Raw genomic sequence first — 26,125 nt, 5'->3', positions numbered from 1 at the left:
AAATAATTGGTTGTCCCTAAAAGAACTGGGGTATAGCTCAGATGTTATGCATGTACTTGCTGAATTAAAGCCTTTGGTTTGTGTTAGGTTGACAGGACTACTAGAGCAGCTCCCACAGGTTACACATTTCTGGGGAAGTATGACAAGCTTACAGTAATAAATCTTACCACTTAAATCCTGACCTGCAATGGCTCTGGTGGCACTTCTCTTCCTCACCGAGTGCCAGCACAGCAGTTCATACAGCCATGTTTTGTGTTCTTAAAAGTAAAAGGAAGACTGTGGGAACAAGTTTCTGATCATGGATCCTCTCCTCTGGTGCGACCTCCTGGAAGTTAGCCATATGAAAGCCTTCGCTCAGTAGCGCTTAAAAGGAATCCAAACGAGGACAAGTGTGAGAGCTGGTCACCTGCACTACCAGGCTGAGGGAAGTTCTAGTTCAACAGTGCTCTCAACTCTCAAACGTAATTTTCATGCAAGTGTCTGATGATTATGAATCCAAGTAAGCAAAAAGGGTACGTTTGACTGTTGTAAGGAGAAAGCTGGTAGGAAAGCACCACTTGAGTTATATTGCATCCAGCATTTTACTCACATATGCAGATAAAGATGTACTTCTTAAAAGGACAATTGTTGGTGAAGAAGTGAAATCTAAGTAGTCTAAATGTTATGACATTGCCTTTTGTAAATGTACAGTTATCTACTTCCAAAGACAACCTCCCCCATTTCTGAGAGCTCCTTACTTAAAGGTCTGTATTGTACATGGGATAAAGAATTTCACAGCTCACCCACCTCAATCAAAGCTTAGCAGCATTAACTTGAGTTTACAAGAAGTCTTGCTCCATGTCTATCTACAGTGTGATAGACGTTTCGATGTTTCTTCCTCCTGCTACTGTACAAGTTTCATACGGACTTCTCTATGCCCTGGATTTACAGACCTGAAGACATTACACCTAGAAAGCAATTACCCAACAACACAAACAGCGTGAATTTTACTTCTGGACTTTTTGCTATGGTTTGGTTATGGAATACCATGTAAGTGCAGTAGTCCCCTTTCAATATGTAACTTAGACTTGGAAAAAGTAAGTAGGAAAAAAAATCAAACTTCTTTTTATTTTATTTTTCACTTTTTGAAAGCATTTTACACAGGTTTTGATCTTCAGAATACCTTGGAATCAGTAGAAAAAACTAACTGAACAGTTTGTCTTTACAATAGAAACCTTTCAGGAGTCAAAATTGAGACTAAAAAAATACATGCAAAACATACTCCTTTCAAAACACAACTTGAAACAAAGCACCAAACTACACAAATATGCAGAATGAAACAGCATTTAACATCACAGAAGTAGTCTTCATAAAAGGTGTAAAAGTCACCTATTCACTAGGCACTGTTCACTTGTTTAAACAGAAGAGACAATAAAAATATTGTCCACAAACTTGCAATTTCAACTCAAAGGCTGTAGCTAGAAATTCCTCTACATGTCATGCTTTAATAGCGACCTGAAAAAAAACACAAACAATATATACAATTAGACTTCCAAGTATCAACAGATTTTACAAGTTCCATGTCTGATTTCACAGACGTGCCTCAAATCTGCAAATTCAAGTGCCCAGTGATTTGTCTACAACAAAGTACATCAGTACTCTTCTGTGAGTAAGCTCCTTCCTGAAGAAAAAGCCCAGTTCACATCATATGTGCACAGGGCTGATGTTTCAGCGTGCAATACACACTGTAACAGGGGCTGAAGCCAGTTTCCCTGTGTATCAGGAAAAGTAGTTACACTTGTTTTCATCTGGACACAAATGGTAAACATGCGAACAGAACCTATTCATTCCAGGTGTATCCATTACAAAGGGATCATGCTAGGAATGCTATTGTGTTTTATTAACTTTCTGCAAAAACACAGCTTTATCCTTCATGCAAATAAGCAATTTGGAGAAGAGCACCGTTTAGATCCCAGACTGAGTTAACCTTCTCTTCAGCAACTTGTCAGGAATTTTAGTTCCAGTATCAGAACCTGCAAGGATTGACAATTTGGCTTTGCTGTCCTAGACTTAACCAAACTGTCAACCTGCTACAAAGTGCTGTCGTAACTGGGTTCCCAAGAAAGAAGTGCTACTTCAGACTTTTTTTTTCTTAAAAAAAGTGGTATTACCTAGTTTATTTTGTTGCAAACTAAATATTTGCTCTGCCCTCAAGGTTGCCAGTTGCTCAATGAAACTTTAAAGGGAACCGTGGTTCAAAGAAAACCAATCACACTGAAGCTGTTAGGGGATAGAAAAGCTCTAAGGAAGAAGTTCAGGCAAAGTGGAAATTTGCTTTTGAAATGAGAGCTGTAACTACTCACGAGGTGAATAGGATCGAGATCTGGATCGAGATCTGTAGCCCCCTCGACTGTAATATGGGGATGGTGATCTCCTCCTGTGGAAGAAAGCAACATAAACAATCCCTTCGTTAAAGCCTGTGGCAGATGAGTGGCAGCAGCTTTTAGAGGGTCTCTCTCAATCCTGCTATCAGGATTTAGTTGGGGAAGCTAACGAGCACATAAAGAGCTGATTGACATTTATACTGGATAACAGAGCAAACATTTGGATTTTCTTGCCCTTTTTTTGAGCAAACAGTCAGATTAATACTACTTTTGATTAATAAAGGAAATATGCTCTCTTGTGTTCCCATCTGTGTCCAAGTGTTGTGTTTCAAGCCAAGAACATCCCAAACAAGCAGAGTAAGCCAAATCACACCTTAACTTTTAATTTAAAATACTTGTTCTAGATGAAGAGTTGATCTGAACAGCATTCTCTGCTGCCACCTTGCAAATCCCACCCTCAACTCTACGATACTCTTCCAATCCAGGCAAAAGTTTTGCATTTTCTTGCCTGTTTCCACTAATCCCCTAAATTGTCATTCAAGGAAACCATTCAGGACATTAACTTCTTGCCATAGCTCACAAGATTTTCCCGTTCAAAGCTGCACTAACCTGACCCTATACTAACCTCACCCCTTTACATAATGATGAGGGAGCCTTTGAAATGAATTGTACTGCTCACTGCAAAGTGGCAAGCATTCAGCAGCCACCCGACTGCTGTTAGTATGTTTATAGCTATCCCAGAGTGGATTCAAACGTCCCCCAAATACCATATATGAGTATCTCTATTGTTTACCAGACACCAAAAGCTTTCCTGTTGTACCTGTAAAACTGATCCCTGTCTTGAACAGCTCTCCATCCTCCTCCTCCGCCACCACCACCTCCTCTGCGAAGATAAAAGCAGATCAATTTTAAAAATTTAAAAACGTGAACTAATAAAAAGATTGCCATACAAGCAAAAGTATTGTCAAATACAGGAAAATGATGTGAAGGCAAGAAAGCATCTGGTACCTACACTGGACAAAGTTATTTCCTCGTTACACTCATTTTTGCATCACTGGAATGAGTTGGCTGAATTCAGTGGCAAGAAGCAGTTAAGAGAGGACTCACGCTCAGTTGCCCGATGTTGTATTTTACAACGGCATACTCTCCAATGAGCAGCAGTTTGAGATTGGTACAGAGCCTTTGCTTCTAAGAGCATTCCTGTTCTCAGATGCTTACCCCATTCCAAGCAAGCCATTTTTTATTTTTTAAAGCAGTGAGATCAGTTCACTGTCCTGAGGAAACACGAGCAAGTTGATTTCAAGGTTGAGGCAGGGGCAAAGGAGACACCCTTATGTTTTAACACTTCACTTAATCACGCTTAAACAAGGGCATCTTCAAAACAACAGTAAAACTTCTCACGTAGAAGTTGCACAGAAACAATAGACAGTAATATTGAATGATATTTAGTGACCAGTCCAGTACCTCCACAGATTTAGATACAGCTAAGCATTACTGGGAGGAGACTGCATCAAGCTTGCATTACAGAACAGGGATGACCACCACAGATGACCCACATCAGCTTAAAAAGGCTACAATTTTAAGACAGAAAAACCACCACATTTCCAATCAGCAGGTCTATTTTACTTTTTTTTTTTTTTCTTTTCTCCAAATGTCCTCCCTCCCCATTTGGTAGATAGCCAGCACGCATACTTTTTAGGTTATTCTTCAGTTTACAGACACTTTTCCAGACAAGACTAAGCATCCCACAGCAACATGGGGAAAATTATGGGGAAATTAAAGTTTTAGTATGAGAACTCTGTCCTGAAAATGCCCTTAAGGCTTCTCTACACAGCAGGTTAGGAAGAAAGAAAATGCCAAGTAATTGTTACCAATTGATTTTCTGGGGGCAGAGTACACAACAGATTTTAAGTTTATATATCGCCCTAGACACTTTCCTGTCAAGGGAGCACCCATGGCATATCAAATTAATTGAGGTCGGAAAAGACCTCTAAGATCACCTGCTCCAACCTTTAACTTCGCACTGCCAAGTCCACCATTAGACCACAGCACTAAGCTCTACATCTACACGTTTTTACATGCAACACTATTCTTCTCTCTCCTTCAAATGACCAACACCTGCAGGATAAGAAGTAGGTATTTAACTGGTACAGACCATGGCATTTGTCAAGTAGCCACGTGCATCTATGGCTTATTTTCAATCTTTATCTGCTGTATTTCAGTATCCGCAATATTAATATCCAAGAAGACAAAGTTTCTGCAGGAAGCTTTAAAAAGATTTTTTTCAGGGAATGGAAATCATTCTTGCTGGACCTGTCAATACCCTGAGTATTTCTACCCCAAAGCCCTAATTCACACAACAGACAGGATGGGAGAGCACACAGGAAGGTCAGAACATTGCCTGGGGGCATGACTGCCTCAAAGAGCTGAACCAAAGCATAGCCATGAATTCTGATACACTACACAAACTAGTACACTAACTGAAGTAGTCCATCTTCTCACATCACTTATTACTAGCCTGCTTTTCCTCTCCTAATCCACATCCTCCTCACTGTCAGTTGTTCACTCACTATCAGTCTCTGCAACTATGCTGACTAGCACGCACCCAGAAGTGAAGTAATTCAAACTTCTGATGATGCTTTACAAAGATCCAAGCCACAATTCACCATCAGGGATAACAAAAGGTAACACCTGGTAACGGAAGACTTTTCTTATACCATAACCTCAACAAACAAATTACATTTCAAGAACACACAAGCAACAAACAGCAGATTTCAAGGACGGCCAGTAAACCTTGACCAACCCTTAAGAAAAAGGAGATCCATACCATGAAGTGCAAAAAAAAAAAAAGACCAACAGTACAGAACTCTCAGCAGACACTCCATAGACCCACACTTTTTGATGGTCCTTATAGGCCTTTGCCATGTTGATAGGTTTACATCAATCCCCCCCACCAGGGGAAAAAAAAGGGAAAATGGGAGAAGCAAACTAGAAGCCCCACTTAACAGACCGTTTAGCAGACTATGTTGCAAGACACGTTTTGTGTTCCCCAGCATTTTGGGGAGCTGCTTCACGCAATGTCTTAAAAAATAACGAACTGAAATCCAGCAGGTAAATTAAGCACGATAGCGGTAACTATCCTGGGCAAGTTTTTGCACCTAGTGCCCTGAAATAAACAGAAAGTTTGGTCAAAGATACACTTTTGTGTCACAGCTACTTCACGAAAGCCTACATACAACAGCCGGCAAGGCAAAACCAGTAAGTCTTGGTGTATGCTGTCAGATTTATCCTGCTACAGTTCTCCAAAACACTCAAAACTGCTGACACAGTAGGGAAATGGACAAAGGCAGAAAATACCCTGTGTTCCCAGAGCCACGAGCCAAGAACACTTGTGCCTCCTGCATTCACTGTAATGAGGTGGAGCACCCCTCCCTGCCTCCAGCAGGGCTGAAGCACCTGAAGAAGCAAGGCCCCTGCTTTAAATCAGAAAAGCAAGGCAGGGAGGTGAGAAACAGACAGAAGCAATGGCTAAAGGTAAGAAGAAAAAGTGTCTGAAAGTAGGAGGGGAAAGAAGGGACAACTGCCCTTCAGTGATTGAGGATCACCATACAAATACCGATGTAAGCATACAGAATATATTTCTTATACACGTAGGAAAGAACAGAAGAGCACACTGAATGCTAGGAGGATCACAGAATTGAGTATTTTCATCATCTTTGAGGTGTAATAGGATAACACAATTCAAATGCACGCATCTCCAATGCGCTGTTGTCAGCAGGCAGAGGTCACAAATGCACCCAGTGCCGACGCATTACAGCTAGCCAAACAGCTCAGTACTGCTACACGTACTGAACACAGGTTCCGCAACCATTTAAACTGACATTGTTCTTAAACACTGGGCAATTACAGATAGAAAAAATGAATTGTCATCTTGCTGTCCGACCTAATAGCATCCCAGTCAAATTCTGGGAATTTCACATGGGACAAGCTCATTTGGCAGTCAAAATGGAGAATGCTGAAGATAAGCTAGCTCTATCTCCAAAACCAATTAAGTACCAGCTGCATTTTCAACAGATTCTGTACTAACTTCACTAACCTGACAATCTATGTTGCCACCTGAACATTCACACCTCTTTTGGTGAAGCTAGCTACTGTTGAACACTTTAAGTTTGGACTGAAGACAGACAGAAGTAAGATATGCAAGTCCTTCAAGCAGATCATCTACACACAGCCTGACAAGAGTATGCTAAAAAAAAAGCTTTTTCATGAAAATGTCCAGTATAGAACAGGTAATTTTCCAACTTCTGATTCCTCATTTTTGGCAATGCTTGAGATGTCCATCGTTAATAGGGGATACTGGTGGCCACTGAAATTTCCTACTTTTCTACTACGTTCAGAAAGTAATTTGGCATTGTAACACAAACTGATATTAATGAGCACCTGTATTCCCACCATTTTAATGGTAACAGAGGAATCAACAAATAATTCTTTTAAAAAAAGAGTACAGAGAATGTTACTTTGTTTTTCAACACTTACTGCTGATTGAAAAAAGCATTATGGACTAACTCTTGCTAAACAGCACAAAGTATATCTCCGACCAATCTCATTTGTACCAAGTAATCTTCTTGGTAAAGATTTTGTACGAAGAAACTACAATTAAGATGAGCCTAAGAACATATTGGCATACTTCTAAAGGTAGAAACATAGACAAGAAAGCACAGTTTAAAAAGTAGTCCAGAATTACAAATATTGCCTCACCTATATGATCTGCTGTAATAGTCACGATCATCATATCCTCTATCATATCCTCTGTCATAGTAATCTCGTCGTCGAGAGCTGCCACTACAAGTAATGGAAGAGAATGACATTTAATAAAATATAAAACATTGTTTGCAGTGCATTCAGGCAAGTACATGCCATTTTAACTGGCTTAAATTACTACCTCCTGTCCTCACAGTTTAAGTGATGGCTGAGTTTCCCATCTATGCAGATGGAAACAGATCTACTTAAATCATTGCTTTTTAAAATGCTTGAATTTAACACTGCTACTTTCCTCCTTGTCTGAAACCTCTTAACCTTTGGATATTGCAGGCACATGAGGAATTCCATTCTATGGCAACTCCTCATTCACTTTTAACTCTCAGAAAGCTTATTTTAGAAGAACAACTCTATTAAAAAAAAAAAGCTTACAGCATCAATACATCAGCTACACAGCCACCAATACCATAAGCTGAGTCCTGGGAAAACAATTGGGAAACCACTTGGGAAAACAACTCACATTCTTGGAAACTTCGTCAAATGTTTACACTTTGGATAGGGTAAACTGCAAAGCTGCACAATAGTATTTGTTGATGTACTCTTGAAAACTAGAGCTTGCAAAGCCATTAGCATTTGAGAACACGTAGGGGAACATCCATTAATCAGAAACAACTTGAAATAGTTTAGAAATTAACAAAGATTCTTACTGCAGACTTAAATGTTTAGATAACTCATGTTTTGGCATAACTAATGAACACAGGTTTCTGCTTATTACAATCCAGACTGACACTACATCAGTCTCTGACAAGTGCTATATAAATTAACACCTTATAACTAAAGAGTAGAAAGATGCATATTACTACTGATAGCAGTCCGTGTGCATTTTTCCTTTTTGAAAAGGATCTGAAGAACCTCTTTTATCAGCTGAGTCTCTAGTTTTCTGAGGCTTTGCCAAACAGCCACACCAGTGTTAGCACAGCTCTTCCTAAGGAGACTTGTTAAAAATATGATTAGGCATCAATGATTTTCGTATTTTAGCTCCCGGTACTGAAACATCCACATACTGCGCAGCATGCAAACCAGAAACAAGGATATATGTTCTTCTTGTGCCCACATGCCAAACTACATGTAGACGCTAGCTTTCAGAATAGCACATTAATGTGCTGATAAGCCTGATAAACTAAGAAAAACACACAGAAACAGGTCTCAAAGGAATATACACAAGAGGTGTTCTGTGGGTTTTATTTATTTTAAAACACAGGACACAATGTAACCTGTCCCTTAATGTTTTAGGAAAAAAAATCAGGAGGTAACTTACTAAGTTGGTCTTCCCATGTAGATTCCAGGGGTAGGTGTGTGAGGTCTTTTTGTAATGGAGAAGTCTACCCGGATTCTTCTTCCATCCAGCTCCATTCCATTGGCACGTTCCTTTGCCTAAGCAGAGATAAAAATACAATTAGCTGTAGGTATGAACTTTAGTACCAACACAAGTTCCTAACCACTGCATGAAATATTTAGAAAGGCCTTAGAAGAGCTCAGTTAAGACCCAAGTCTAAATTTCACATATGCCCCGTACTTAAATACTGAACATAAACTCTTAAGACATTCTAACCAGCTGGATATAAGCCTCAGTAATTAGTTAAAGGTGACTTACATTGCACGAAATGCCTAAGAGGAACATAATTTACCAATTGTTTCACTAACTGTTTCTAACATGATTAAGAGGAGCCTTTGAAAGTGCTTGTGTGGGGAAATCGTAACTACTCCAACATGGAACATTAAACATAGAATATACTTAGAAGTTAAGTCAATGTATCAGTGCTCTTTTAATTTTTTCCCCCCTCAAAGACATTCTCAAAATCTACCATATCACTGAATATACTAATATTTGAGCCATAAGCAAACATGAAGTAAAAAGCCTGAAACCACTGTTTTTTTCCTGCCAAGTAGCATAGCCTACATTCAAAGCTTCAACCTACCATGGAAGTCTTATGCTGAATTTGGAGAAAAAAAAAAAAAAGACACTCCAGATGGTAAGAATTGGAACTCATGCAGAAGATAAACCTAATCAGAGCCCACAGACACAGTGCCATCCAAGGCAGGCCCAAGGATGGAATTGTATTCCCCTTCCCCTGTCCGTTCCATAGCACTTGTAAGCACACTCGGTAATCTATCATGTGGTATCGACACCACTTGGATTCACCCAGTCCCTTAGGGTTTCCAGCAGTCACCTGCAGAGACCAGGAATGCCAGAAATATTTGCCTGGCCTTTTATTTCCATAAAAAACTTCTTCCCCCTCCTTCCTTCTGAAGCTCTACATAAGTCAGCAGGATGCATGCTAAAGCTCCTACAGGGCACCTGAACGTTTGAGAACTGTGCAATATCAGTCTGGTGCACTCTGAGCAGTAATACTAAACAGAGGGTCATGTGGAGCTCGGAAAGAACTTCCACCTCATAATTTGAAGAGAACATGTGTTTCTATTTTCTTTTTCTTGTTGGCACAGTTTGCACCATGCTAGGCTGAAGATTGCTTTTGTGACTTATACAACAACTCAGCCTGCACTGGGACCAGAATTCATGCCCTTTCACTGTTTCCTCTGGTACACAGAAGATATCTTTTGAACCAAGACACTGACATTTATTATGAGGTGCGAAGTTTTTTTTTTAGGCCCTGAGAAGGCAGGGAAGATAAGATACTGTGACATTAGCTTGCATTATGATCATTTCATCTAGCCAAATGGATTAGCGCAAAAGGTTCCTATGCCACTTTAAAGGTCGAACAGAAAGCTTTCCTAGGCTACAACCTGGGACAGGACACACATCCCAGCAAACATGCCATACAGCCCATACCCCAACCTACTTCCTTAGCATCCTCAACGTTTTCAAAGTACACAAATGCAAATCCTCTTGAACGCCGCGACTGCTGGTCGTACACAATGGAAACATCAGCAATTGGACCATACTTGGAGAAGACTTCTCTCAGATCTCGTTCCGTGGTGTACAGACTCAACCCAAATACACCAAGACAACAGTTTGGGTCAGGATTTGCCTAAGAAGAGAGAGAGATCAGAATAAAAACGCTTGCATTTGCAACGCATGGTATTTTACAAACTTGAGTCCCTCAAAATATCAGCAACAACACACTGCTTAGATTGAGGTTGGATTAATTTGCAAGTATACAATTCTATTACAATAAAACCTACAGATATAAAGCCCCCTTTCACAGAAATACTTTGCATTTCTCAGAGTCCTGTACCAACTATAATGAGAACACGCAAAGTTACTGTACTTGAAGTCTTCTCTCCAGACAGAGTGGGTGACCACTGACTATGGATACAGAGAAGGGCCTGGATCACATCTTCGTTTTAGCTATCACTTGCCCCCTAACTTTAGCATGAAAATGAAATTGCTTTCTGTCAACTGAGACTCTCAGCAGCTAAAATCGAGCTGGATTGCATGCTCTCACTTAATAAAGAGACCATCAAGACAGCTTTTAATTAAATATTTTAGTTTTCCAGCCTTTCTCAAGTAAGGTCAAATGATCCTCCCTCCTCATTCTACCTCTGCCCTTCACTGTATACAGCTGCTCATTTAATACAGCACGTATCCTGACATCAGCCTGCACTGGTACCACTTCTAAAGGCATCTGTTAAAAAAAAAAGACAAACCAACTCACCCCACAATCCTAGGCAAACTTACAGAGATCCAAGGTTTACCAAAAACCAAATGACAATTAACCTCACCAATATCTTTTAAATAGACCCGTGCAGGAAGCAGAATGATTTTGTGGAAAACCCTACGGAATGAATGTAGTGACTTCAAGACATACTCAAGCCTGTTTACACCTCCTCCTCTCCTCTGTAGCATACATACCCTGTTTCCAATGTGGCGCCTGCGAGTAGACATGGGGGAATGGCTGTGACTGTGTCGTCGCCGATAATCCCGACTGTATGACCTACTTCTGGATCTCCTGTGAGAGCGGGAACGAGAGCGTGACCTTGTGTAGTGTCTACGGGAACTCCTCCTTGATCTAGATCTGAGAAAAAAATAAAAGGTAGTGTTTTTTCCCTGGACCCTTCAAAAATAACACAGATATTCACAAAGTCTAAACAGCCATTTTCTAAGAACCTGTGGTAGGTACCACACAATTAAGACACAATCAATTTAGTCACTAATCTCAAGGACTGACCACTCAATCTTTACAATTAGACTACTGTAGATGTTCTAGAGCGTATCTACTGCAAAACAGTAACCTCAACATCCACTTCAATTAGCTTTTAATTCCTCATCAGCTTCTAACTTTCTAACAAGGATATCTTGGTTTGAAATAGCGTATGCTTTGAATATCCACAGCATTTACAGTAGCGTCTAAGTAAAATTAAAATAGCTGAGAGAGTTCTCTCTGAAAGACTTAGCGGAAAAATGGAACAGGAGTAAACAGTAAATATGGCTTCACATCAAACATGCACAATTGCAGAGGTGCACACTTCTACTTATTCCAGAATAACACTGCCTTCAGTGACATGGAAAAGCAAATACATTTTTGGGAGTGCGTAATTACAAGCACGGGAATCTGCTAAACGTATCTGAAACAGCGCATAAGAGGGCTGAAGAAATCAAGTGGTAGTAGGCTTATTTACCTTACGGTATTTCAATAGTTATTTAACATCAGCTGTTCATAAGTGTTTACATGTTCACCCGTCAAGTGTATTTAGGCAAAGGTGCAACTGCTCCCTAATTTTGGCCCACTTCTCTTTGGAAGCGTTCTCTGACAGCACCAGGTCTGTGGAGCTGAGGCCACAAACACTGCAGTTCCTTCTACTACACCCTCAGCTCTCCCAGCACGGGCACTCTTCGCTGAAGAGCTGGGCAGGCACTTACACTGGAATATTACGCCCGAGCGTGGTCTGCTGTTTGCAGCCACTAATCTGCATGTCACGCAACCACAAAGAAAGCTGCTGCAAGGCTTAGAAGTACACTAAACAGTTCAATATTCAAAGGCTCTTAGTCATAAAATATTAATCTACATACTCTTTACACCTTAATTGCCTTGTCCCTGTTTGTGGAAGCTGACTGAGAACAGAAGCCACCGCTGCAGAATCGTGTTTCACAGTAAGCCAACCAGTGCACCGGCATGAATGCCGCTCTCAACCTGAACCAGTTTTTACTCTCCTGAGCATTTAACAGCTTCTTCCACTGTCAGGCTTTGTCACCAGGTAAGCGTCACCACACAGCCAAACTGCGGGACATACACTCTGTACATTACAGGCCTCAAAAAAATGCCTTTGACTTCTTCAGAAGCGAGCCAGCTAGTTTTGTCTTCCTCGACCTGAAGCATATGCACATGTCCCAGAGAAATGACTTCAGCTAGACCCCTTACAACACTTATGTATGTAGAAAGAACAAGTGATTTTGGGGAACAAAGCTAAAAAAGAAAAAAAGAGAAAACTTCCCTGAGGCAGGGAAGACAGTACAGAAAGACAATGAAGTAAGAACATAAGTGAAGCTCTACACATGCACAAAGCCACATTTCAGCCTTTGATAAAGAAAGCCTGAAGACAAACACAGAACCGATGTTCCAGGTTACAGTATGCATCCGTTAGAATGAACAAAAGCTGGACCCTCCTAAACTAGACAAAACACTGAGAGCAAGGCTTATTTTAAATAGGAACTGCTTATATTGCTGCCTTAAGTGCAAAGAATTGTTTAGACTTTATGAACACACAGAACCAGCTGAAGACAACAAGCTTGCACAGGGTTTCCACTATATTGCGGATGAAAACTTCAATAAGAACAGCTTTGGACTTTTTAATCAAGTATGTCCACACCCCAACTGATAAATACGCCAGGACACAGATTTGATCGTCAATCAAAGTTTAATTTATGAAGCTAGTGACTCAGAAATATATTTGCGATGGAAGCTACCACGAAATATGAAAGATCTCACAATGTTATCTCTGGTGAGAGCCAGTTGGGTGACCTGCTCGTGATCACATCCAGATGAGTGATGGCACTGAAAATAGAATCAAGTATATTGGTTCTAAACACATGCCTTGACACGATTCCGCTCAAATCTGCTAACGAATCAATTAACTCTGCAACATACTCTCAGTATTTCCAGCTGCAGGAATTTGCAGGACAGCTGTTAAATGCTCAGGAAGCCACGGTAGTCATAAGCATCAACTGTTGTTCATCGAAAAGCAAAGTGCCAGATGCCCGGGTACTATTTAAAGGAGTCCTTGCAAGAGCAAATTATTTGCCTGGTCACTTTAGACTGCAGTCTTTGTGTGTGATTGCACTCCTACGTAGTACTGTGGTTATTCGGCAAGTGAGAAGCACAGTGCTGGAAAGACCATGGAAGCCCAAGGGGTTATGATTAGGGTGCACAAGGGCATGCTGGATTGTCCTGACTCGCTTGCCACTTCAAAAGGCAAAAGGTTCGCCGAGGAACATGTGTGGTCTCCACCTTCGGAACTTTTAAAAACTCAACTAGATAAAGCCCTGGGAACACCACCTGAACCCCCAGCCGACTGTCTTGAACACGGGTTTGGACCAGACCTTTCCTAGGCTGTCCTACGAGTCTATTGATGCTAGCAGTTCCAAGCATTTCTTCATTTAACCTGACATTTGTTCTCCCACTGCAGGGATTGTCAACTGTATAATCTGACACTTGTGACTGTGCCTGAAACATACAGAAAAAACAAACCCATTTCTCTGCTGTCACAAGTCCTAAGTGTTTACCTTCTCACAAAAGCCTTTTAAACTGATCATTTTGATCTTGCAAGCAGGGATAAACACAGCATTCAATACTGTTTTCTATCATGGGTGACTGCATGATGTCTTCCAGAGATGTCATCCTTCCCACACCCTTACCCCCAGGCTTTGGTAAGCCTAATTCAGTGCTCATACACAAAAATGTATTGTGAGCAGCTCAGCTGGAAACCCCACCACTGAAACCCGAGCTTTTTTTGGTTGTTTTTCTCCTCTGAACACTTACAAATGACTAAAGGTATCATCAACACATTCATTTCCGTAGTCAGCACTGACTTATCTAGACTCTTCAGAAAAAAATAACGTCATTCAGCCATTTACATGCTTTGTTGCCTCTCCATTCATTTCTTTTTAAATACATACCCCTTACACGACACCCCTGTTAAGTCCAACGCTAAGCGGCTAGCAGTGACGTTTATCATCTTATTTTTAGGCTACCGGCACATTTTATGTCTCAGTTAGAAGCCTGTTAACAGTTTCAAGAGAAATCCTGTCACTGCATACAGTCTGTTTAACAGGTAAGCGTAAGGATTGGTGATACAGTCCGAGAGGCGTTTCCACAGCATCCACTTGTGGAACAATGACAGTAGTTAAGCTACTTTCTCCACAACTTTTCTGAGCACTTAGGAAGCTGTCTCAAGTTTTTCAGCTTGTTAGTTTTCAAGTTGAATTAACACATATTTAAAAGGTAAGACATGTCAGCTGAAATTCACATTTATTATACTTATCTGCGTCTTTCTCGTGGAATATACCAACAACTACTCTGGAAGCATCATTACTTCCAGTGAAAAAAACCTTTAGATTAAGGTGACCTAAAGTGTAAAATATGCTGATACACTAATTTATTTTAACATATAGAAAAACCAAGATCTAGAGCTCCTAGCGCTTTACGCTCGGAAGCTAGCCTTTTTTTTTTTTTTTTTTTTCCTTTTTTAAGGTAGACTTAAAAGGCAGGGCACCTACACACTCCTTCGGCAGAGATACAAGCCTACGTAGCAGAATACCTCTCAAAAAAAAGCTGCAGAGAGACCTAGCTCAATAGTTTAGCTTTTCAAATCCAGAAACCACACATGTCCCTTTGCATTCCGTGTGCACAGATCACCAGGTACCTCTGGAAACAGAACTGGGCTACAGAGGACTTCAGTTCATCTCTGACATAATAATCCAAAGACAACTGACTTGCAAGACGAGGAAGAGGTAAAAAGTAAACTCACCTGGATTCAGACCTGGATCTAGATTTTGACCTGGAACGCCTTGAATCCTCCTTAGATCGAGATCTTGCAGGGGTGTGCCTCCCCGACTTGCCAGACCCATGAGCACTTCCGCTTCTGGAAGCAGAACGGGATTCCTGCACGCAGATATTGAAAGCCTAATTTGTATACAAGTTCTGGTTTACCTAAGGTCTGTAAACAAGCTCCAGTGAAATAAATGGTAAAAATTCATATCTATGTGTCCGGGCAGTTGGCATTAGAACTGCCTAGATTTTTAAGAAGTTTTTCCCTGGTAGACACTTCTTTACCCTGCATATACTTTTGCTATTAAACAGATAATGCATGCATGTTTAGCAAAATATACAGGGACACATAAACAGACTAGTAATTACTTAGCGTAGTGCTTTCAGATTCCAGATTACTTCTTATCTTAACTTCATTTTTATTCCTTTTCTTCATTCTTCCGTTTCAAATTCTGACTTCTTTCATCTTCCCCACTTCACACAAATTGCTCAATATTCTACCAAGTGGGACTTCTGGTCTGATAATTAGCATGCATTCACTTTCTTTTTTTTCAAATTTCAGCTTCACTTATTCCTGAGCTTCAAATAATTCTCATTTATAAAACTTGTCAAATGGCGACTTCCGCATTTTCCTTCTTCAACATTAACCTTAATAGAAAAAGAACAGGATGAAGAATATTTAAAAACTCCAGGATAAAATCTAGTGCCAAAACTGAAACTAGAAAAAAAATGTTCTGCGGACTTTTACTATATATGCAGTTCAAGAATTGAATCTACCAAATTCCCTACTATTTTATAAACAGGTTCAGTCAATTCAGTTTAACTTTAAGCACTAAGCAACTGGATTCGCTATTTATGCCTACATTTAATAGCAAGTGCACAACAGATCAACTGAAGGTCTACTGATCGATTCTAGCATTCGGAAACTCAAATACTTTGTCAGCCACACACTCAGACAAAATCAACAAGAAGTGCCGTAAGCCAAGCTAAGTCCCTGCTGCGGCCAGAGACACCTCGAACTGCCAGGATTTGGAATGCAGAAAGCACAGCGTGCTCGGTCTCTCCACGACTTCGCTTGGTGTTGTTCTGGGGGCAGCCTTCCAGGCTGGAAGCCCGGTGCGAACGCTGACGAGCACGCTCACGTCTACGCTGCCCGCGCAAGTCTGATTACAGGCGCAGGGCTCGCGCTTCCAAGTGAGAGCTTTCCAGAGCGAAACCAGACTTCTGTGCAAAGCGCTCGCACGCTGAGCTGGAACAACAGCCCTGCTGCTCTATTACGTACTTCTAACCGACTTCGGTGGTGACCTAACCTAGTTAGCGCTTTCAGCTTTTATTTTTATTTTTTGAAGCAGTATAATGCTCAACTTCAGTCACGTGGCTTAAACACTTGGCGTGAACACACTAGGAGGTATTATTTCAAGAGCTTAGAGGAAATTTAGAATTCAGCGGCAAAAATCTATTTGGTCTTTTTTCTAAGAATGAACAGTCCCAAATTTTGCGACAAGTCTGAGCAGGAGCGCTTACTGACAACATCGGACTACCAGAATTTCTTCCAAACCACTTGTTTTTATCTCTGTAACACCTCTTAAATCTGAGCACTCAACTTTATAGGCATTTCGGACTAAGCATTCAGAGATTCATTAGCTAAACCGATATTTAATTGTGCTTAAACCACTTCCATATGACATGCAATCACGTTTAGCTATTCACAGTTGCCTACCACACTGTTAACAGTTGGGGTGGAGGAACTTGCAGGATGAAGCAGATTTTGAATTAATACAGAGAGCAACAGAAATAAAGCAAAGTTGGTCAAGGCCACATTCTTTATCAAAATGCGTAAGGAAGTGTTTTAAACAACAGCCACCACACTTACAAACCCTGCAGAGGGCAGTGCAAGTATTGAGAACTAAGTTACAAATAACAAGTTCACCCTAAATCCATTACTACCTTCAAAAGAAAAAAAAAAATCCCTGGAGATGAGTTCTGAGTAAATGCATTAAGTTAGCCATAAGAAGCCTTTAGCGTTCTTAAGAGTTAGACAAAGCAAGATTTGAAGAACGGATAAAAACCAGAACTAAGATGTTGTTCTCTAGAGGAAAACTACTTCCATTCACTAGACGTAACTCTTGGCAGATTCAAGCTAGGCAGAAGGAGCAATGCCCAAGGACAGAAGCTCTAAGGCTGGGAAGGACACGAGGAACGCATGGTGCTATGGGAGGGAAGGAGCAGGGAGCACCTTGCCCATGAGTGTACTGCGGACCCTTTTCAGAGCTTTTAGAAGTCAATAAGCTTTGAAAAAAATATAGTGAAGTGGTATTCGCATAAGCAAATGACTGAAGTCTTCATCTCGCTGATAGGTTTTTTTAAAAAGGATAATCTTTGCTATGTTACATTGGCATACGTGTGGAAACTGGATGCCTAGCATCGGAGGAAGGAATTTAGGAAAAACCTGAAGACACCTGTGTGTTAAAACAAAATTAAACAGCTGGCTTATTTTCCTCTACCAACTTCAAACTTTACAAAATTTTCCAGTTTTTCAACCTTCGCGTTTTGTTTCCGGACCATCCTTCTCCAAAACCTTTACCTTCTGTCACATTTTACAGGCTTGCATCACTTCCTCCTCACTTCCAGCCTCAAAAGGATCTGCTGCACCTGATCTTTTCTGGATATTACTGAGACTGGTAATAGCTCCTGAAGTTTCAAAGCCATTACCCTCCCCACCCTGCCCCCAAGCAAACCTCACCCACCCAAATTTTGTAACACCAGGAGCCTGCAAACCCTGCACTTGGTGTGTGCCCCACTATACTGATGCCTGCTGAGGGTTCACACAAGCCTCTCCCACAGTTGGCTTGAAGCGGAGAGCAGCTACTATTTGCTTTTGTTCTGAATACTGTGTTTTCCTTTTCTACTTTTTGTTCTTTGTGAATTTTAAGCTTTAAAAAAAAAAAAGACAAAACAATTTCATGTCATGACACGTGGAAGAAGAGAGATGAAAAACTTTTGTCCCACCTCCATGCAAACACTTCTGGAAGCGGATCAAAGCTGGTGCTCACCATTAAATAGCCGGTGTTTCTAAGCTTGACTTTTTGAAGTGCAGATTTTAACCACCACCAGACCCCTTGATCTTCACCTGCAGCTCTTCCCAGTCATCAGGCGTTACTGGAATTCAGGGGGAAGCCCTGAAGTCCAGGGTTGTGGTTTCCAAATTATTCTTTCCATACTTTAGGCAAATTAAGAACAGTCTGTAATGCTGCACGGAAGATATTTTAACACCTCTGAGCACATCCGTAAAGACAGGTTACAGTAACCTCTAAGCATGGAAAGCCACAACAGCAGAATGATTTTGGGGACAGGAGATAATTTCCATGGGCAGGAGGAGCTGTAAGGTACGTAAGTGAGTTCCACGGGTTTGGGTTTTTTCGGGTATTTCTGCAATCCAACTTAACCTCATGGGAATGCAAGTTACAGATTTCAGTTATTTCACAACTTAAAATACAGTCAAATACAATTATTAGTATGATTTAAGCTAAGTTTATAGGGATTGAGCAATTTCCACTTGTTTTCCAAAAGGCAGAGCCCCCCATTATGCATTATCTAACGTGACTGCAGATTTATCCCACGTGCAAGGGGGCTAACTCAACACTCGTTCGACCTTGCTAGTACTGAATCTAGCAGCTGATCCAACAAAAAAAATAACAGCTTCTGCCTCTCACCGCGAAGCACACGATCACCAGATCGCTGCTGGGGGCTGGGGATCCGTGTCGCAGATGGAAAGCAGAGCAAGCCCTTTTGGCAGCAGCCCGCAGAACAAGAAACACCAGTGTTCTGCCGAGGCCCCTGTTAAAGCCGATTTATAAACAAGAAGCAGTACTAATGCAAGGTAAATTCAGGGATGTGCCATTCAGTAACTATTATCTGCCCCCAAAAAACTCTAAGCAATGCCTAAATGTTTTGATTTAGTGAACAGTTTCCAAGCTCCACCAAAAAAAGACAGGAGGGTGTTCTGGAAAACAGAGCTGATCTAACAGACCCTCGGCGCCAAGCCTGGCTTCCTCCCATGCCGACCCGGTGAGCGGCTGGGTACGCTGAGCTGCCAGGAAAACAACCCCTCTGCAAAAAGCAAGCAGTTTTCCGACTGCTCAGGGTACTGAATCGGCCACCAAGAGGTGAGATCCAGTGTCAGCTGACGAAGGAGGCACACGGAGAAGGACCTGCCCTTTTGGTGGCACCAAGCTACCAATCAGGCTGTTCCAAACCTGCCCACGTTGCTTCCTTAGGCCACAATTTATTACTAGAGGCTGTACTTCCAAAAATGCTGACCAAGTACTGCAAGTAGACCTATAAAATGAGTATTTGTAACATTCAAGTGCTTCTGACCAAAAAAAAAAAAAGACTACTGTATTAAATACTTTCCGATAGGCAGATACCAAGTAATGACTGCTATTACTAACGCATTCACAGGACGAGACTGGCTAGCTGCAGCTTGCAAATACTCAGAGAAGACAGACTTTCCTTCAGCCACCCTTCTTTCCAACCTGTCCATGCCTGAATTACACACGTTTCAGTGAGCACAACTGTGATGAATGAAAACAAAAGTGTCTGTAAAAAGTGGCCATTTCCTTCAGCGCACTGTCAAAAATCCATTATTTGAAGTATTGGTAGCACTGGATAATTTATTGTTTCTTCACTTTTAAAAAAGTTTCTAGAGTTTAATCTCACCATGATGCATAAGTTGAAAAATAATTTGACCAGGATTTTTTTTTTTTTTTTAACCTTAAACTGACTTCATGGCATAAGTTTATGTTGCCTCCAAAATGGGACATCCCATTACTTGGGATAGCACCTGGTATTTCTTCTTCATCCCCAGTGCTGACATTAGGACTTGTGGCTACATCATCAAGTCAAGTCTGCAAACCAACTCAGCTGGAAAGGGAATCAGAAAAAAATTCAGCTGATTCAGTTCCCAGATCTGACTGACTGACTACACAAACAGCAGTACAAGGGAGAAAGCAGGAACACACTTTCAGGAGCACAATTCTTGTTGGCAGCATGGACCTGGAACAGCTTAACAGACAGTTGTAAAGTCATATCCTAGATTATTTACCCAAGCAGTGTTCCTACTCTGCAAAGCGGAGACTTTAGTGCTTCCAGCTTGAAGTAGAAAGCCATTGACTCAGTAAAATATACGCCTTAACTAGGCAAAAAATAATCATATACAACACCGGTAATAATATTCAAAAAGCCACTCCCGATTAGTCTGAAATAGAAGGCTTGTAGCTAAACAGTCCTACCTTTTAGTCTTACAAGCACAAGTATGCTGTATACAACTTACCTATTTATGAATCACAAAAGTTCAGTTACAGAGAAATAACATTCTTCTAAACAAGCAGATGCAGCTTATTTTAAGCCTTGTTCATGGTGAAAATTGTCCACCCATGACTTAAAAAAAAAAGTGCACGAAAGATAAAAATAGAGAAGATTATGAGGACAACTGCTGTCCTATCATCCCCTACAAAATGATGTTTCTAGAAGACTTTACAATAACGGTTTTAACATTTGCATTCATCCTCATTGCGAATACAATGCGGGTTAGCCTGAGAAGCTTTACCAAAGTTAGGCTAGCATTTTAAGCAGGTTTTCAGCCTGACTCACACGACAGAAATTAGATCAACTTTTTAAATTAACATGCAGGAATCCATCTTGAGCACGAGAAGGAATGCTCCCTTCACTGAAAACAGATCTTCATGTCGCTCTTAAAAGCGGTATCAATGAAAATGAGATTCACTGGGGCAGAACAGGTCTGTAATTCTTCAATGGCAGTCTTTCGGTGTTCAATTCCACCTAGCATTTTCAGCTTCCAGGAGACCAAATTTTTCTAGCCTAACTTCCTTGAAGCAGTACCACTCACATTCTGAGGCTTAGCAGAGTGAATCTGAAGAAGAAAGCGCCACATTCACCAAATAAAAATACTACAAGGCATAACAATTTCTCTCAGGATTGTTATTTGATATTTTAGTAAATTAGCATTTAATATTTTTGAGCGCTCTAGTGAAGGTTTAGATTCTCAACTTCCTGCCACCTCCACACCTCCCTCTGATGCTGCAACAAGCTAAAAAGCTACAGGCTGATGCTGAGAAGGACAAAACACAGTAACGACCCCTGCACTGCACTTTATCGTTATGGTAGGAGTTTAAAAAAAAAAAAAAATCAAAGCCCGATTCACTAAAGGAGGAACAGCTATAGGTACATCTGCAGCTCAGATTTCGTTACCAACGTGAGGCTCAGCAAGCGTGCGGTATTAGCGGCCAGGCGGCTCCCCGAGGGCACCCGCCGCAGGCCGCCAGCACGCCGCCCGAGCACCGAGCGGCTCCGGCTTCACCCCGCGACTCCCGCGGCCGCGCCCGCGTTTAACGAGGGACCCGGCCAGCGGGACGCGGGGCTGCGACTGCACCGGGAGGCGGAGGCGGCGGGTTACGAGCAGGCTCGGGGGCAGCGCTGGGAGGCCGCGCGCCCGGGAGCGGATCGCGGGGCGGCTGGAGGGCGAGGATCCCGGAGGATCCCGGAGGATCCGGGCTCCCCAGCCCGAGCCCGCCGTGCCGCAGGGGGCCGTCCCCGCCACGCTGGCGGCGGGGCAGAGGCGTCGCGGCGGGGCCCGCCCGCCCTCGGCCATTTTGTCCCTCTCGGCGCGCCCGGTCACCAGCCCAAGATGGCGCCGGGCGGCCCCGCCGCGCGCCCCCCTCCCTCCCTCCCTCCCTCCCTTCCTTCCTCACCCCCCCCCCCCCCTCCCCGCCGGCCGCCATCTTCCCGCGCCGAGCCGGGCCCCGGCCCCCAGCGGGGCGCTCCCCGCGGCCGCGGCCTCCCCGCGCGGCCCCGCCCAGGCGGCGGGACGGCGGCTCGGAGCGGTGCGTGGGGGTGGCGGGGGCGTGCGCGCGGGGCCGGCCGTGCGGCGCGGCGCGGCTCCGTGTATTACCCGCTCGCCGTAGTTCTGCTCGCCGCTGTCGCTCATGGTCCCGCCGCGCCGCTCCCCAACGCCGCCGCCGCGCCGACACCACCCGACCGTCCCCGGCGCCAGCGCTCTCCGCAGAGGAAGTGACGTGCGACGCGCGCGCGCCACGCCCCGCCCACCCCGGCGGCCGCTCTGAGGAGAAGCCACGCCCCCTCACCGCCCGCCCCGAGGAGAAGCCACGCCCCCTCAGCGCCCGCCCCGATGTTAAGCCACGCCCCCTCACCGCCCGCCCCGATGTTAAGCCACGCCCCTCTCCTCCCCGCCCTGAGAAGCCCCGCCCCCTCAGTTCCCGCCCTGAAGAAAAGCCCCGCCCCCCTCCGCCAGCCCTGAGGCGAGGATTTCCCCCCCCCCTCCCTTACCGCCTGCCCCCTCCCGTGTGCCCCCCGCCCCCGGCCGTGCTGTTCATCCCCTCCTGCTCCTTCCCCAGCCCCAAACGTGCAGCGGGCAGCCTCCAGAGACCGCCCTGTCCCGCAGCATGGCCCCGCTCGGGGCTCGCTGCTCCCAGGGGGGACGTGGCCGGCCGCCGGAGCGAGGCGGCGGCTGAGAGCGGGGCTGCCCCCTGCCTTCTGCACCCCCCCCCCCGGGCTGCCCGCCTCCCTCTGCTCCCAGGCACGGCCAGGATGCCAAAACGTGACCAGGGAGCAGAGATGGCACACGCTCAGGGGTCCCCTGCTGCCTTTAAAATAAACCCGCCTTTCTAGGCTGGGTGTTTATTGCGGGAACGGTTTAAAAATCGCTGTGATTGCAGGGGGTTTTGTGGAGGAAGTGCTGAAAAGCACTTGTTTAGTACCAGTTTGGGACGAGAATTGGGCTATTTCTAAAACATCCACGCGAGGGCAGCACAGGATTACTGCATCTTTGCTCAGTCCTTGAGTCGTTTCTTCATAAAACGTGCAGGAGTGCATCTGTGGGGAAACACAAACCTTGTCCTCCCTCAGAGGCACTGCCTGCCGCTGACTGCGGCCACACCAATTTCTTTTTATTCTGCCTTCACAAAACGAGCAAGACGCGGTGGTTGTAAAGCACCATCATCCATCCCTACAGGGGCAACGTGGCTCTGCCTGTGCATCTATCAAACAGGGAGACCAAAATCGGGTAATCGAGGGAACTGCCACTACTTAAAATACTGCCCCCCGGTCATTGACTTATCCAGTGCTCTTGGAAGCAGAGGGGCTGTGCGAGGGTGGAGGTGTTCAGAACGAAGTGGTCGGTCCCAGTTGGCACCTAAAGCGGCACCAGTAGCTCCACATACCTCCCCTGAAGGCTGAGATCCCACTCTGCTACTGCTTCCACCTGGCACGAAAACAACAATTTCTTTTTTCACTTAAAGGCATTTTCTGTGTAGTGAGAGCAGGGATAATGCTGTGCACACAGCCTGCCATTAAACAGGCAGCAAGGCGGAAAGCTGGACACCTTGGTATCTTTCAAAGGTGGGTTTTTTGTTTCTCTGGTTATTCACCACACAGATTTAAAAGGTGGCAGCCGGGGGCTCCAGCAGTAAAATGTTAGGCAGCAAAGTGAAGACAGCGCTTTGGCCAATGGCGAACTCTGCTGGGTGGTGAGCAGCTCTGGCTCTGCAGATTTCCAGGTGATGGCTCCTGAAACGCCCAGGGGCCATTCAGCTCCGTTTTTCGATTCAGTTCCCTTTTTATTGCCTTTGACACTCATGAGAAGAGACAAGCTGGAGGCCGCTCGGCTGCTTTCCCTCTCCCTCCCAGCCCCAGAACATGAAGATGAATATATCAACCGAAGAGGAAGATGAGCAATATTTCCTCAGCTTTCACTGGATTAAAGATACCACAACTTTTTTTTAATGCTGCTTTTTAATGGTTTTATCACAATGTGTTGCAGTCGTCTGGCCTTGTGGCACAGTTAGTGATACGCTGTGCTGTACATGAGCAGGCCTGGAGGGCTGTGGTCACAGGAAGCACCTCCGAGTTTACTGAACCACTGAAAAGCTCACCAAAATCAGTTTTCTCTGTGCGCTGCTTGTAACAAAGGGAAAAAGGAACATCCTGTACTGAGCGGGCACAGAGAGAGGCATCTGACATGAGCTGTCATAGCCGGTTAGCATTCAGGAGCATGACCTAGAAATTCTGGGCTGTGTTTAGAAACCGTAATACTCACCCAAAATGCGCAACAGAGGGTTTTGGCTGAAAGCATCTGAATTCGAGGGGGAATCTGCATGTCGTTGATGTGGGACTCGAATGTGTGCAGTCTCTGATGCGTGTTCACAGGGATGCTATCTGAGAAAAATCCAGCATATGGGGAATATTTCCACCTTACTTGGATTTCAAATATTTTGCTGCCTCAGTAAAAAGGAAAGAGATTGAGCAGGTGAAATTCATGGGGAAAAAAATGCATAAATCCTACTCCCTGTGTCAAATTTACCCCTCTAGGTATATCTGTATATGTCAGATTTGTCTCCCCACATCAAATTTTGCTTTAAATAGTGGTAGGTTGGGAATATCAGCCACATTTCACTTAGTTATTACCACTTATTACCCACTTAGTTAGTGCCAAAGTTATTATCAACCCCTGAATGAGCATCACCACCTTGCCTTGTACATCATAAAGATCTACATGTCAAAATAATTATTTTTTCTCATCTTGCGTTACTCGAGGGAGCGGATTTTTCCTCTGCTCCAGTTGCATATGATTATCTCTTAGCTATGCAAAGCTGATCACCCACAGACAGGTCACCATTCTTGCTCAGAAGTCTGAAATGGCACATTTTGGACATGTCTGACAAGACCTATTGCTCTTGTGTTGTGCCAGCGCGTACAAATTTCATTAGCAAGTAATTCTCTAATTTGGTAATCAGAAATTGAAAAAAATACAGATAAAACACATGAGATACACCAGGTAGTTTTCATTCTATCATTCCTGAAAAGAAACTATGCTGGCGGATGTATTATTACATACTCAAAAACATCTGAAATCAGGAATTAAGGGGAAATTCCACTTTCTCCCCTCCACTTTTTCCTTCCTCTATTACCTGTTGAAAAAAGCCTTTCACCCATTTTAAAATGTAACTTACACAACTACCAGATTTGCCACTTGGTCGTTATTTCAAAATCTGGAGCCTTATGTGCGGCTGTAGCGCTGTCGGCAATGATCCTAACATCTTTTGGGGGATTTCTCTGCTTTTTCCCTTTTCTCTCGCCCCCAGGCCCTGCCGTTTTATTCACCTCCTTGCGGTCGGCTGCCTGCAGCGGGCTCCCCACGGCTCCTGCTGCGTTTCGGCTCCCTTTCCTCTGCCTGACAAACGCTGCCTTCTTGTTCTTCAGAGAGGAGGAAGGTGAAAGGACGCTTCCTGACCCACCTCGAGTCCCACATTCCCTTGTGCACGTTTTTTCTCCCCTGGGACGGCGGGGACGTGTCATCCCGACGCTTTCCGGCTCCTTCCCGTGACCGCCGGTGCCCCACGCTCTGCAGAGGGGAGCATCACGTTTTGCTGTAATTACGCACAAAGCAGCAGGGTCCCATTTCCCACGCAGATGTATTCAGACGGTGTGCATAAGGCAGTTGTTGACAGAAGGAACCGATAATAACGGCCTACAGGGAGCAGCGGGAGCTGCAGGCTGCCCGTATTTTGGAACGCCAGCAGGAACCGGCCCTGTCCAGGTGACCAAGCACGGAAATCCAGCCTGCAGCAGCACAGCCGGGCCGTTTCTTGGTGCCGTGACAGCGTGTGAGATAAAGGGAGGAATGTCCCGCAGAGCCTAGCTTTCAGTAGCCCCACAGCGCGCTCCACAAATAACTCGCGAGTGGTTTCGACCGCAAAAACCCCGGGGGGGCAGCGCAGAAACACGCATAAACGGGGACTTCACCGATTTACGCATCGACAAACTGCACGTGCGTGTCGCTGTGCGGGTTCTATACTATTACAAAGAGTATAATATTGCAATAGGCAGTGTATTCGGGCGCGGGGGCGGGCGGCGAGCACCCCCCCAGTCAGGGCACAGCCGCGGGGCCCTCCCCGCCGCCGG

At 43.9% G+C, this 26,125-nt stretch overlaps 1 protein-coding gene and 1 long non-coding RNA gene across 5 annotated transcripts; both read right to left on the bottom strand.

Annotated features, from left to right (window-relative positions):
• Nucleotides 1-1,093: 1,093 nt before the first annotated feature.
• On the bottom strand, nucleotides 1,094-22,250 carry TRA2B (transformer 2 beta homolog). 4 transcript variants are annotated; one of them, XM_040567562.1, is made up of 10 exons: nucleotides 22,098-22,228; nucleotides 15,497-15,775; nucleotides 15,108-15,241; nucleotides 10,996-11,158; nucleotides 9,983-10,171; nucleotides 8,440-8,555; nucleotides 7,122-7,205; nucleotides 3,184-3,246; nucleotides 2,343-2,416; nucleotides 1,094-1,494 (listed from the first exon to the last, which is right to left on the bottom strand). In XM_040567562.1, exons 4-10 carry the CDS (start codon nucleotides 11,026-11,028, stop codon nucleotides 1,484-1,486), a joined length of 570 nt encoding a protein of 189 aa, XP_040423496.1. In that variant the 5' UTR covers nucleotides 11,029-11,158; nucleotides 15,108-15,241; nucleotides 15,497-15,775; nucleotides 22,098-22,228; the 3' UTR covers nucleotides 1,094-1,483. The 4 variants fall into 4 exon arrangements, with proteins under 4 accessions (XP_040423496.1, XP_040423497.1, XP_040423495.1 ...); XM_040567563.1 differs by lacking the exon at nucleotides 22,098-22,228 and adding an exon at nucleotides 18,181-21,823; XM_040567561.1 differs by lacking the exon at nucleotides 15,497-15,775 and having other exon boundaries at nucleotides 22,098-22,250.
• A 1,703-nt stretch (nucleotides 22,251-23,953) lies between these two features.
• LOC121074687 lies at nucleotides 23,954-25,679 on the bottom strand. The gene is made up of 3 exons (XR_005822482.1): nucleotides 25,325-25,679; nucleotides 24,261-24,379; nucleotides 23,954-24,118 (listed from the first exon to the last, which is right to left on the bottom strand). It is a non-coding gene; the product is annotated as an uncharacterized LOC121074687 (long non-coding RNA).
• Between the last annotated feature and the right edge of the window lie 446 nt (nucleotides 25,680-26,125).

This window comes from Cygnus olor, chromosome 9, assembly GCF_009769625.2.
Source record: "Cygnus olor isolate bCygOlo1 chromosome 9, bCygOlo1.pri.v2, whole genome shotgun sequence".
Taxonomy (NCBI): Eukaryota; Metazoa; Chordata; class Aves; order Anseriformes; family Anatidae; genus Cygnus; species Cygnus olor.
This window is presented reverse-complemented; position numbering and strand designations above follow the sequence as displayed.

Excerpts from the sequence above, each read along its gene's own strand:
- TRA2B (XM_040567561.1), bottom strand. The coding sequence starts at position 22,133 with ATGAGCGACAGCGGCGAGCAGAACTACGGCGAGCGG. Across the intron at positions 8,556-9,982 it reads ACGTTGAGGATGCTAAGGAA|GCAAAGGAACGTGCCAATGG; the intron begins GTAGGTTGGGGT and ends ATCTCTGCTTAG. Across the intron at positions 2,417-3,183 it reads GACAGGGATCAGTTTTACAG|GAGGAGATCACCATCCCCAT; the intron begins GTACAACAGGAA and ends TTTCTTCCACAG.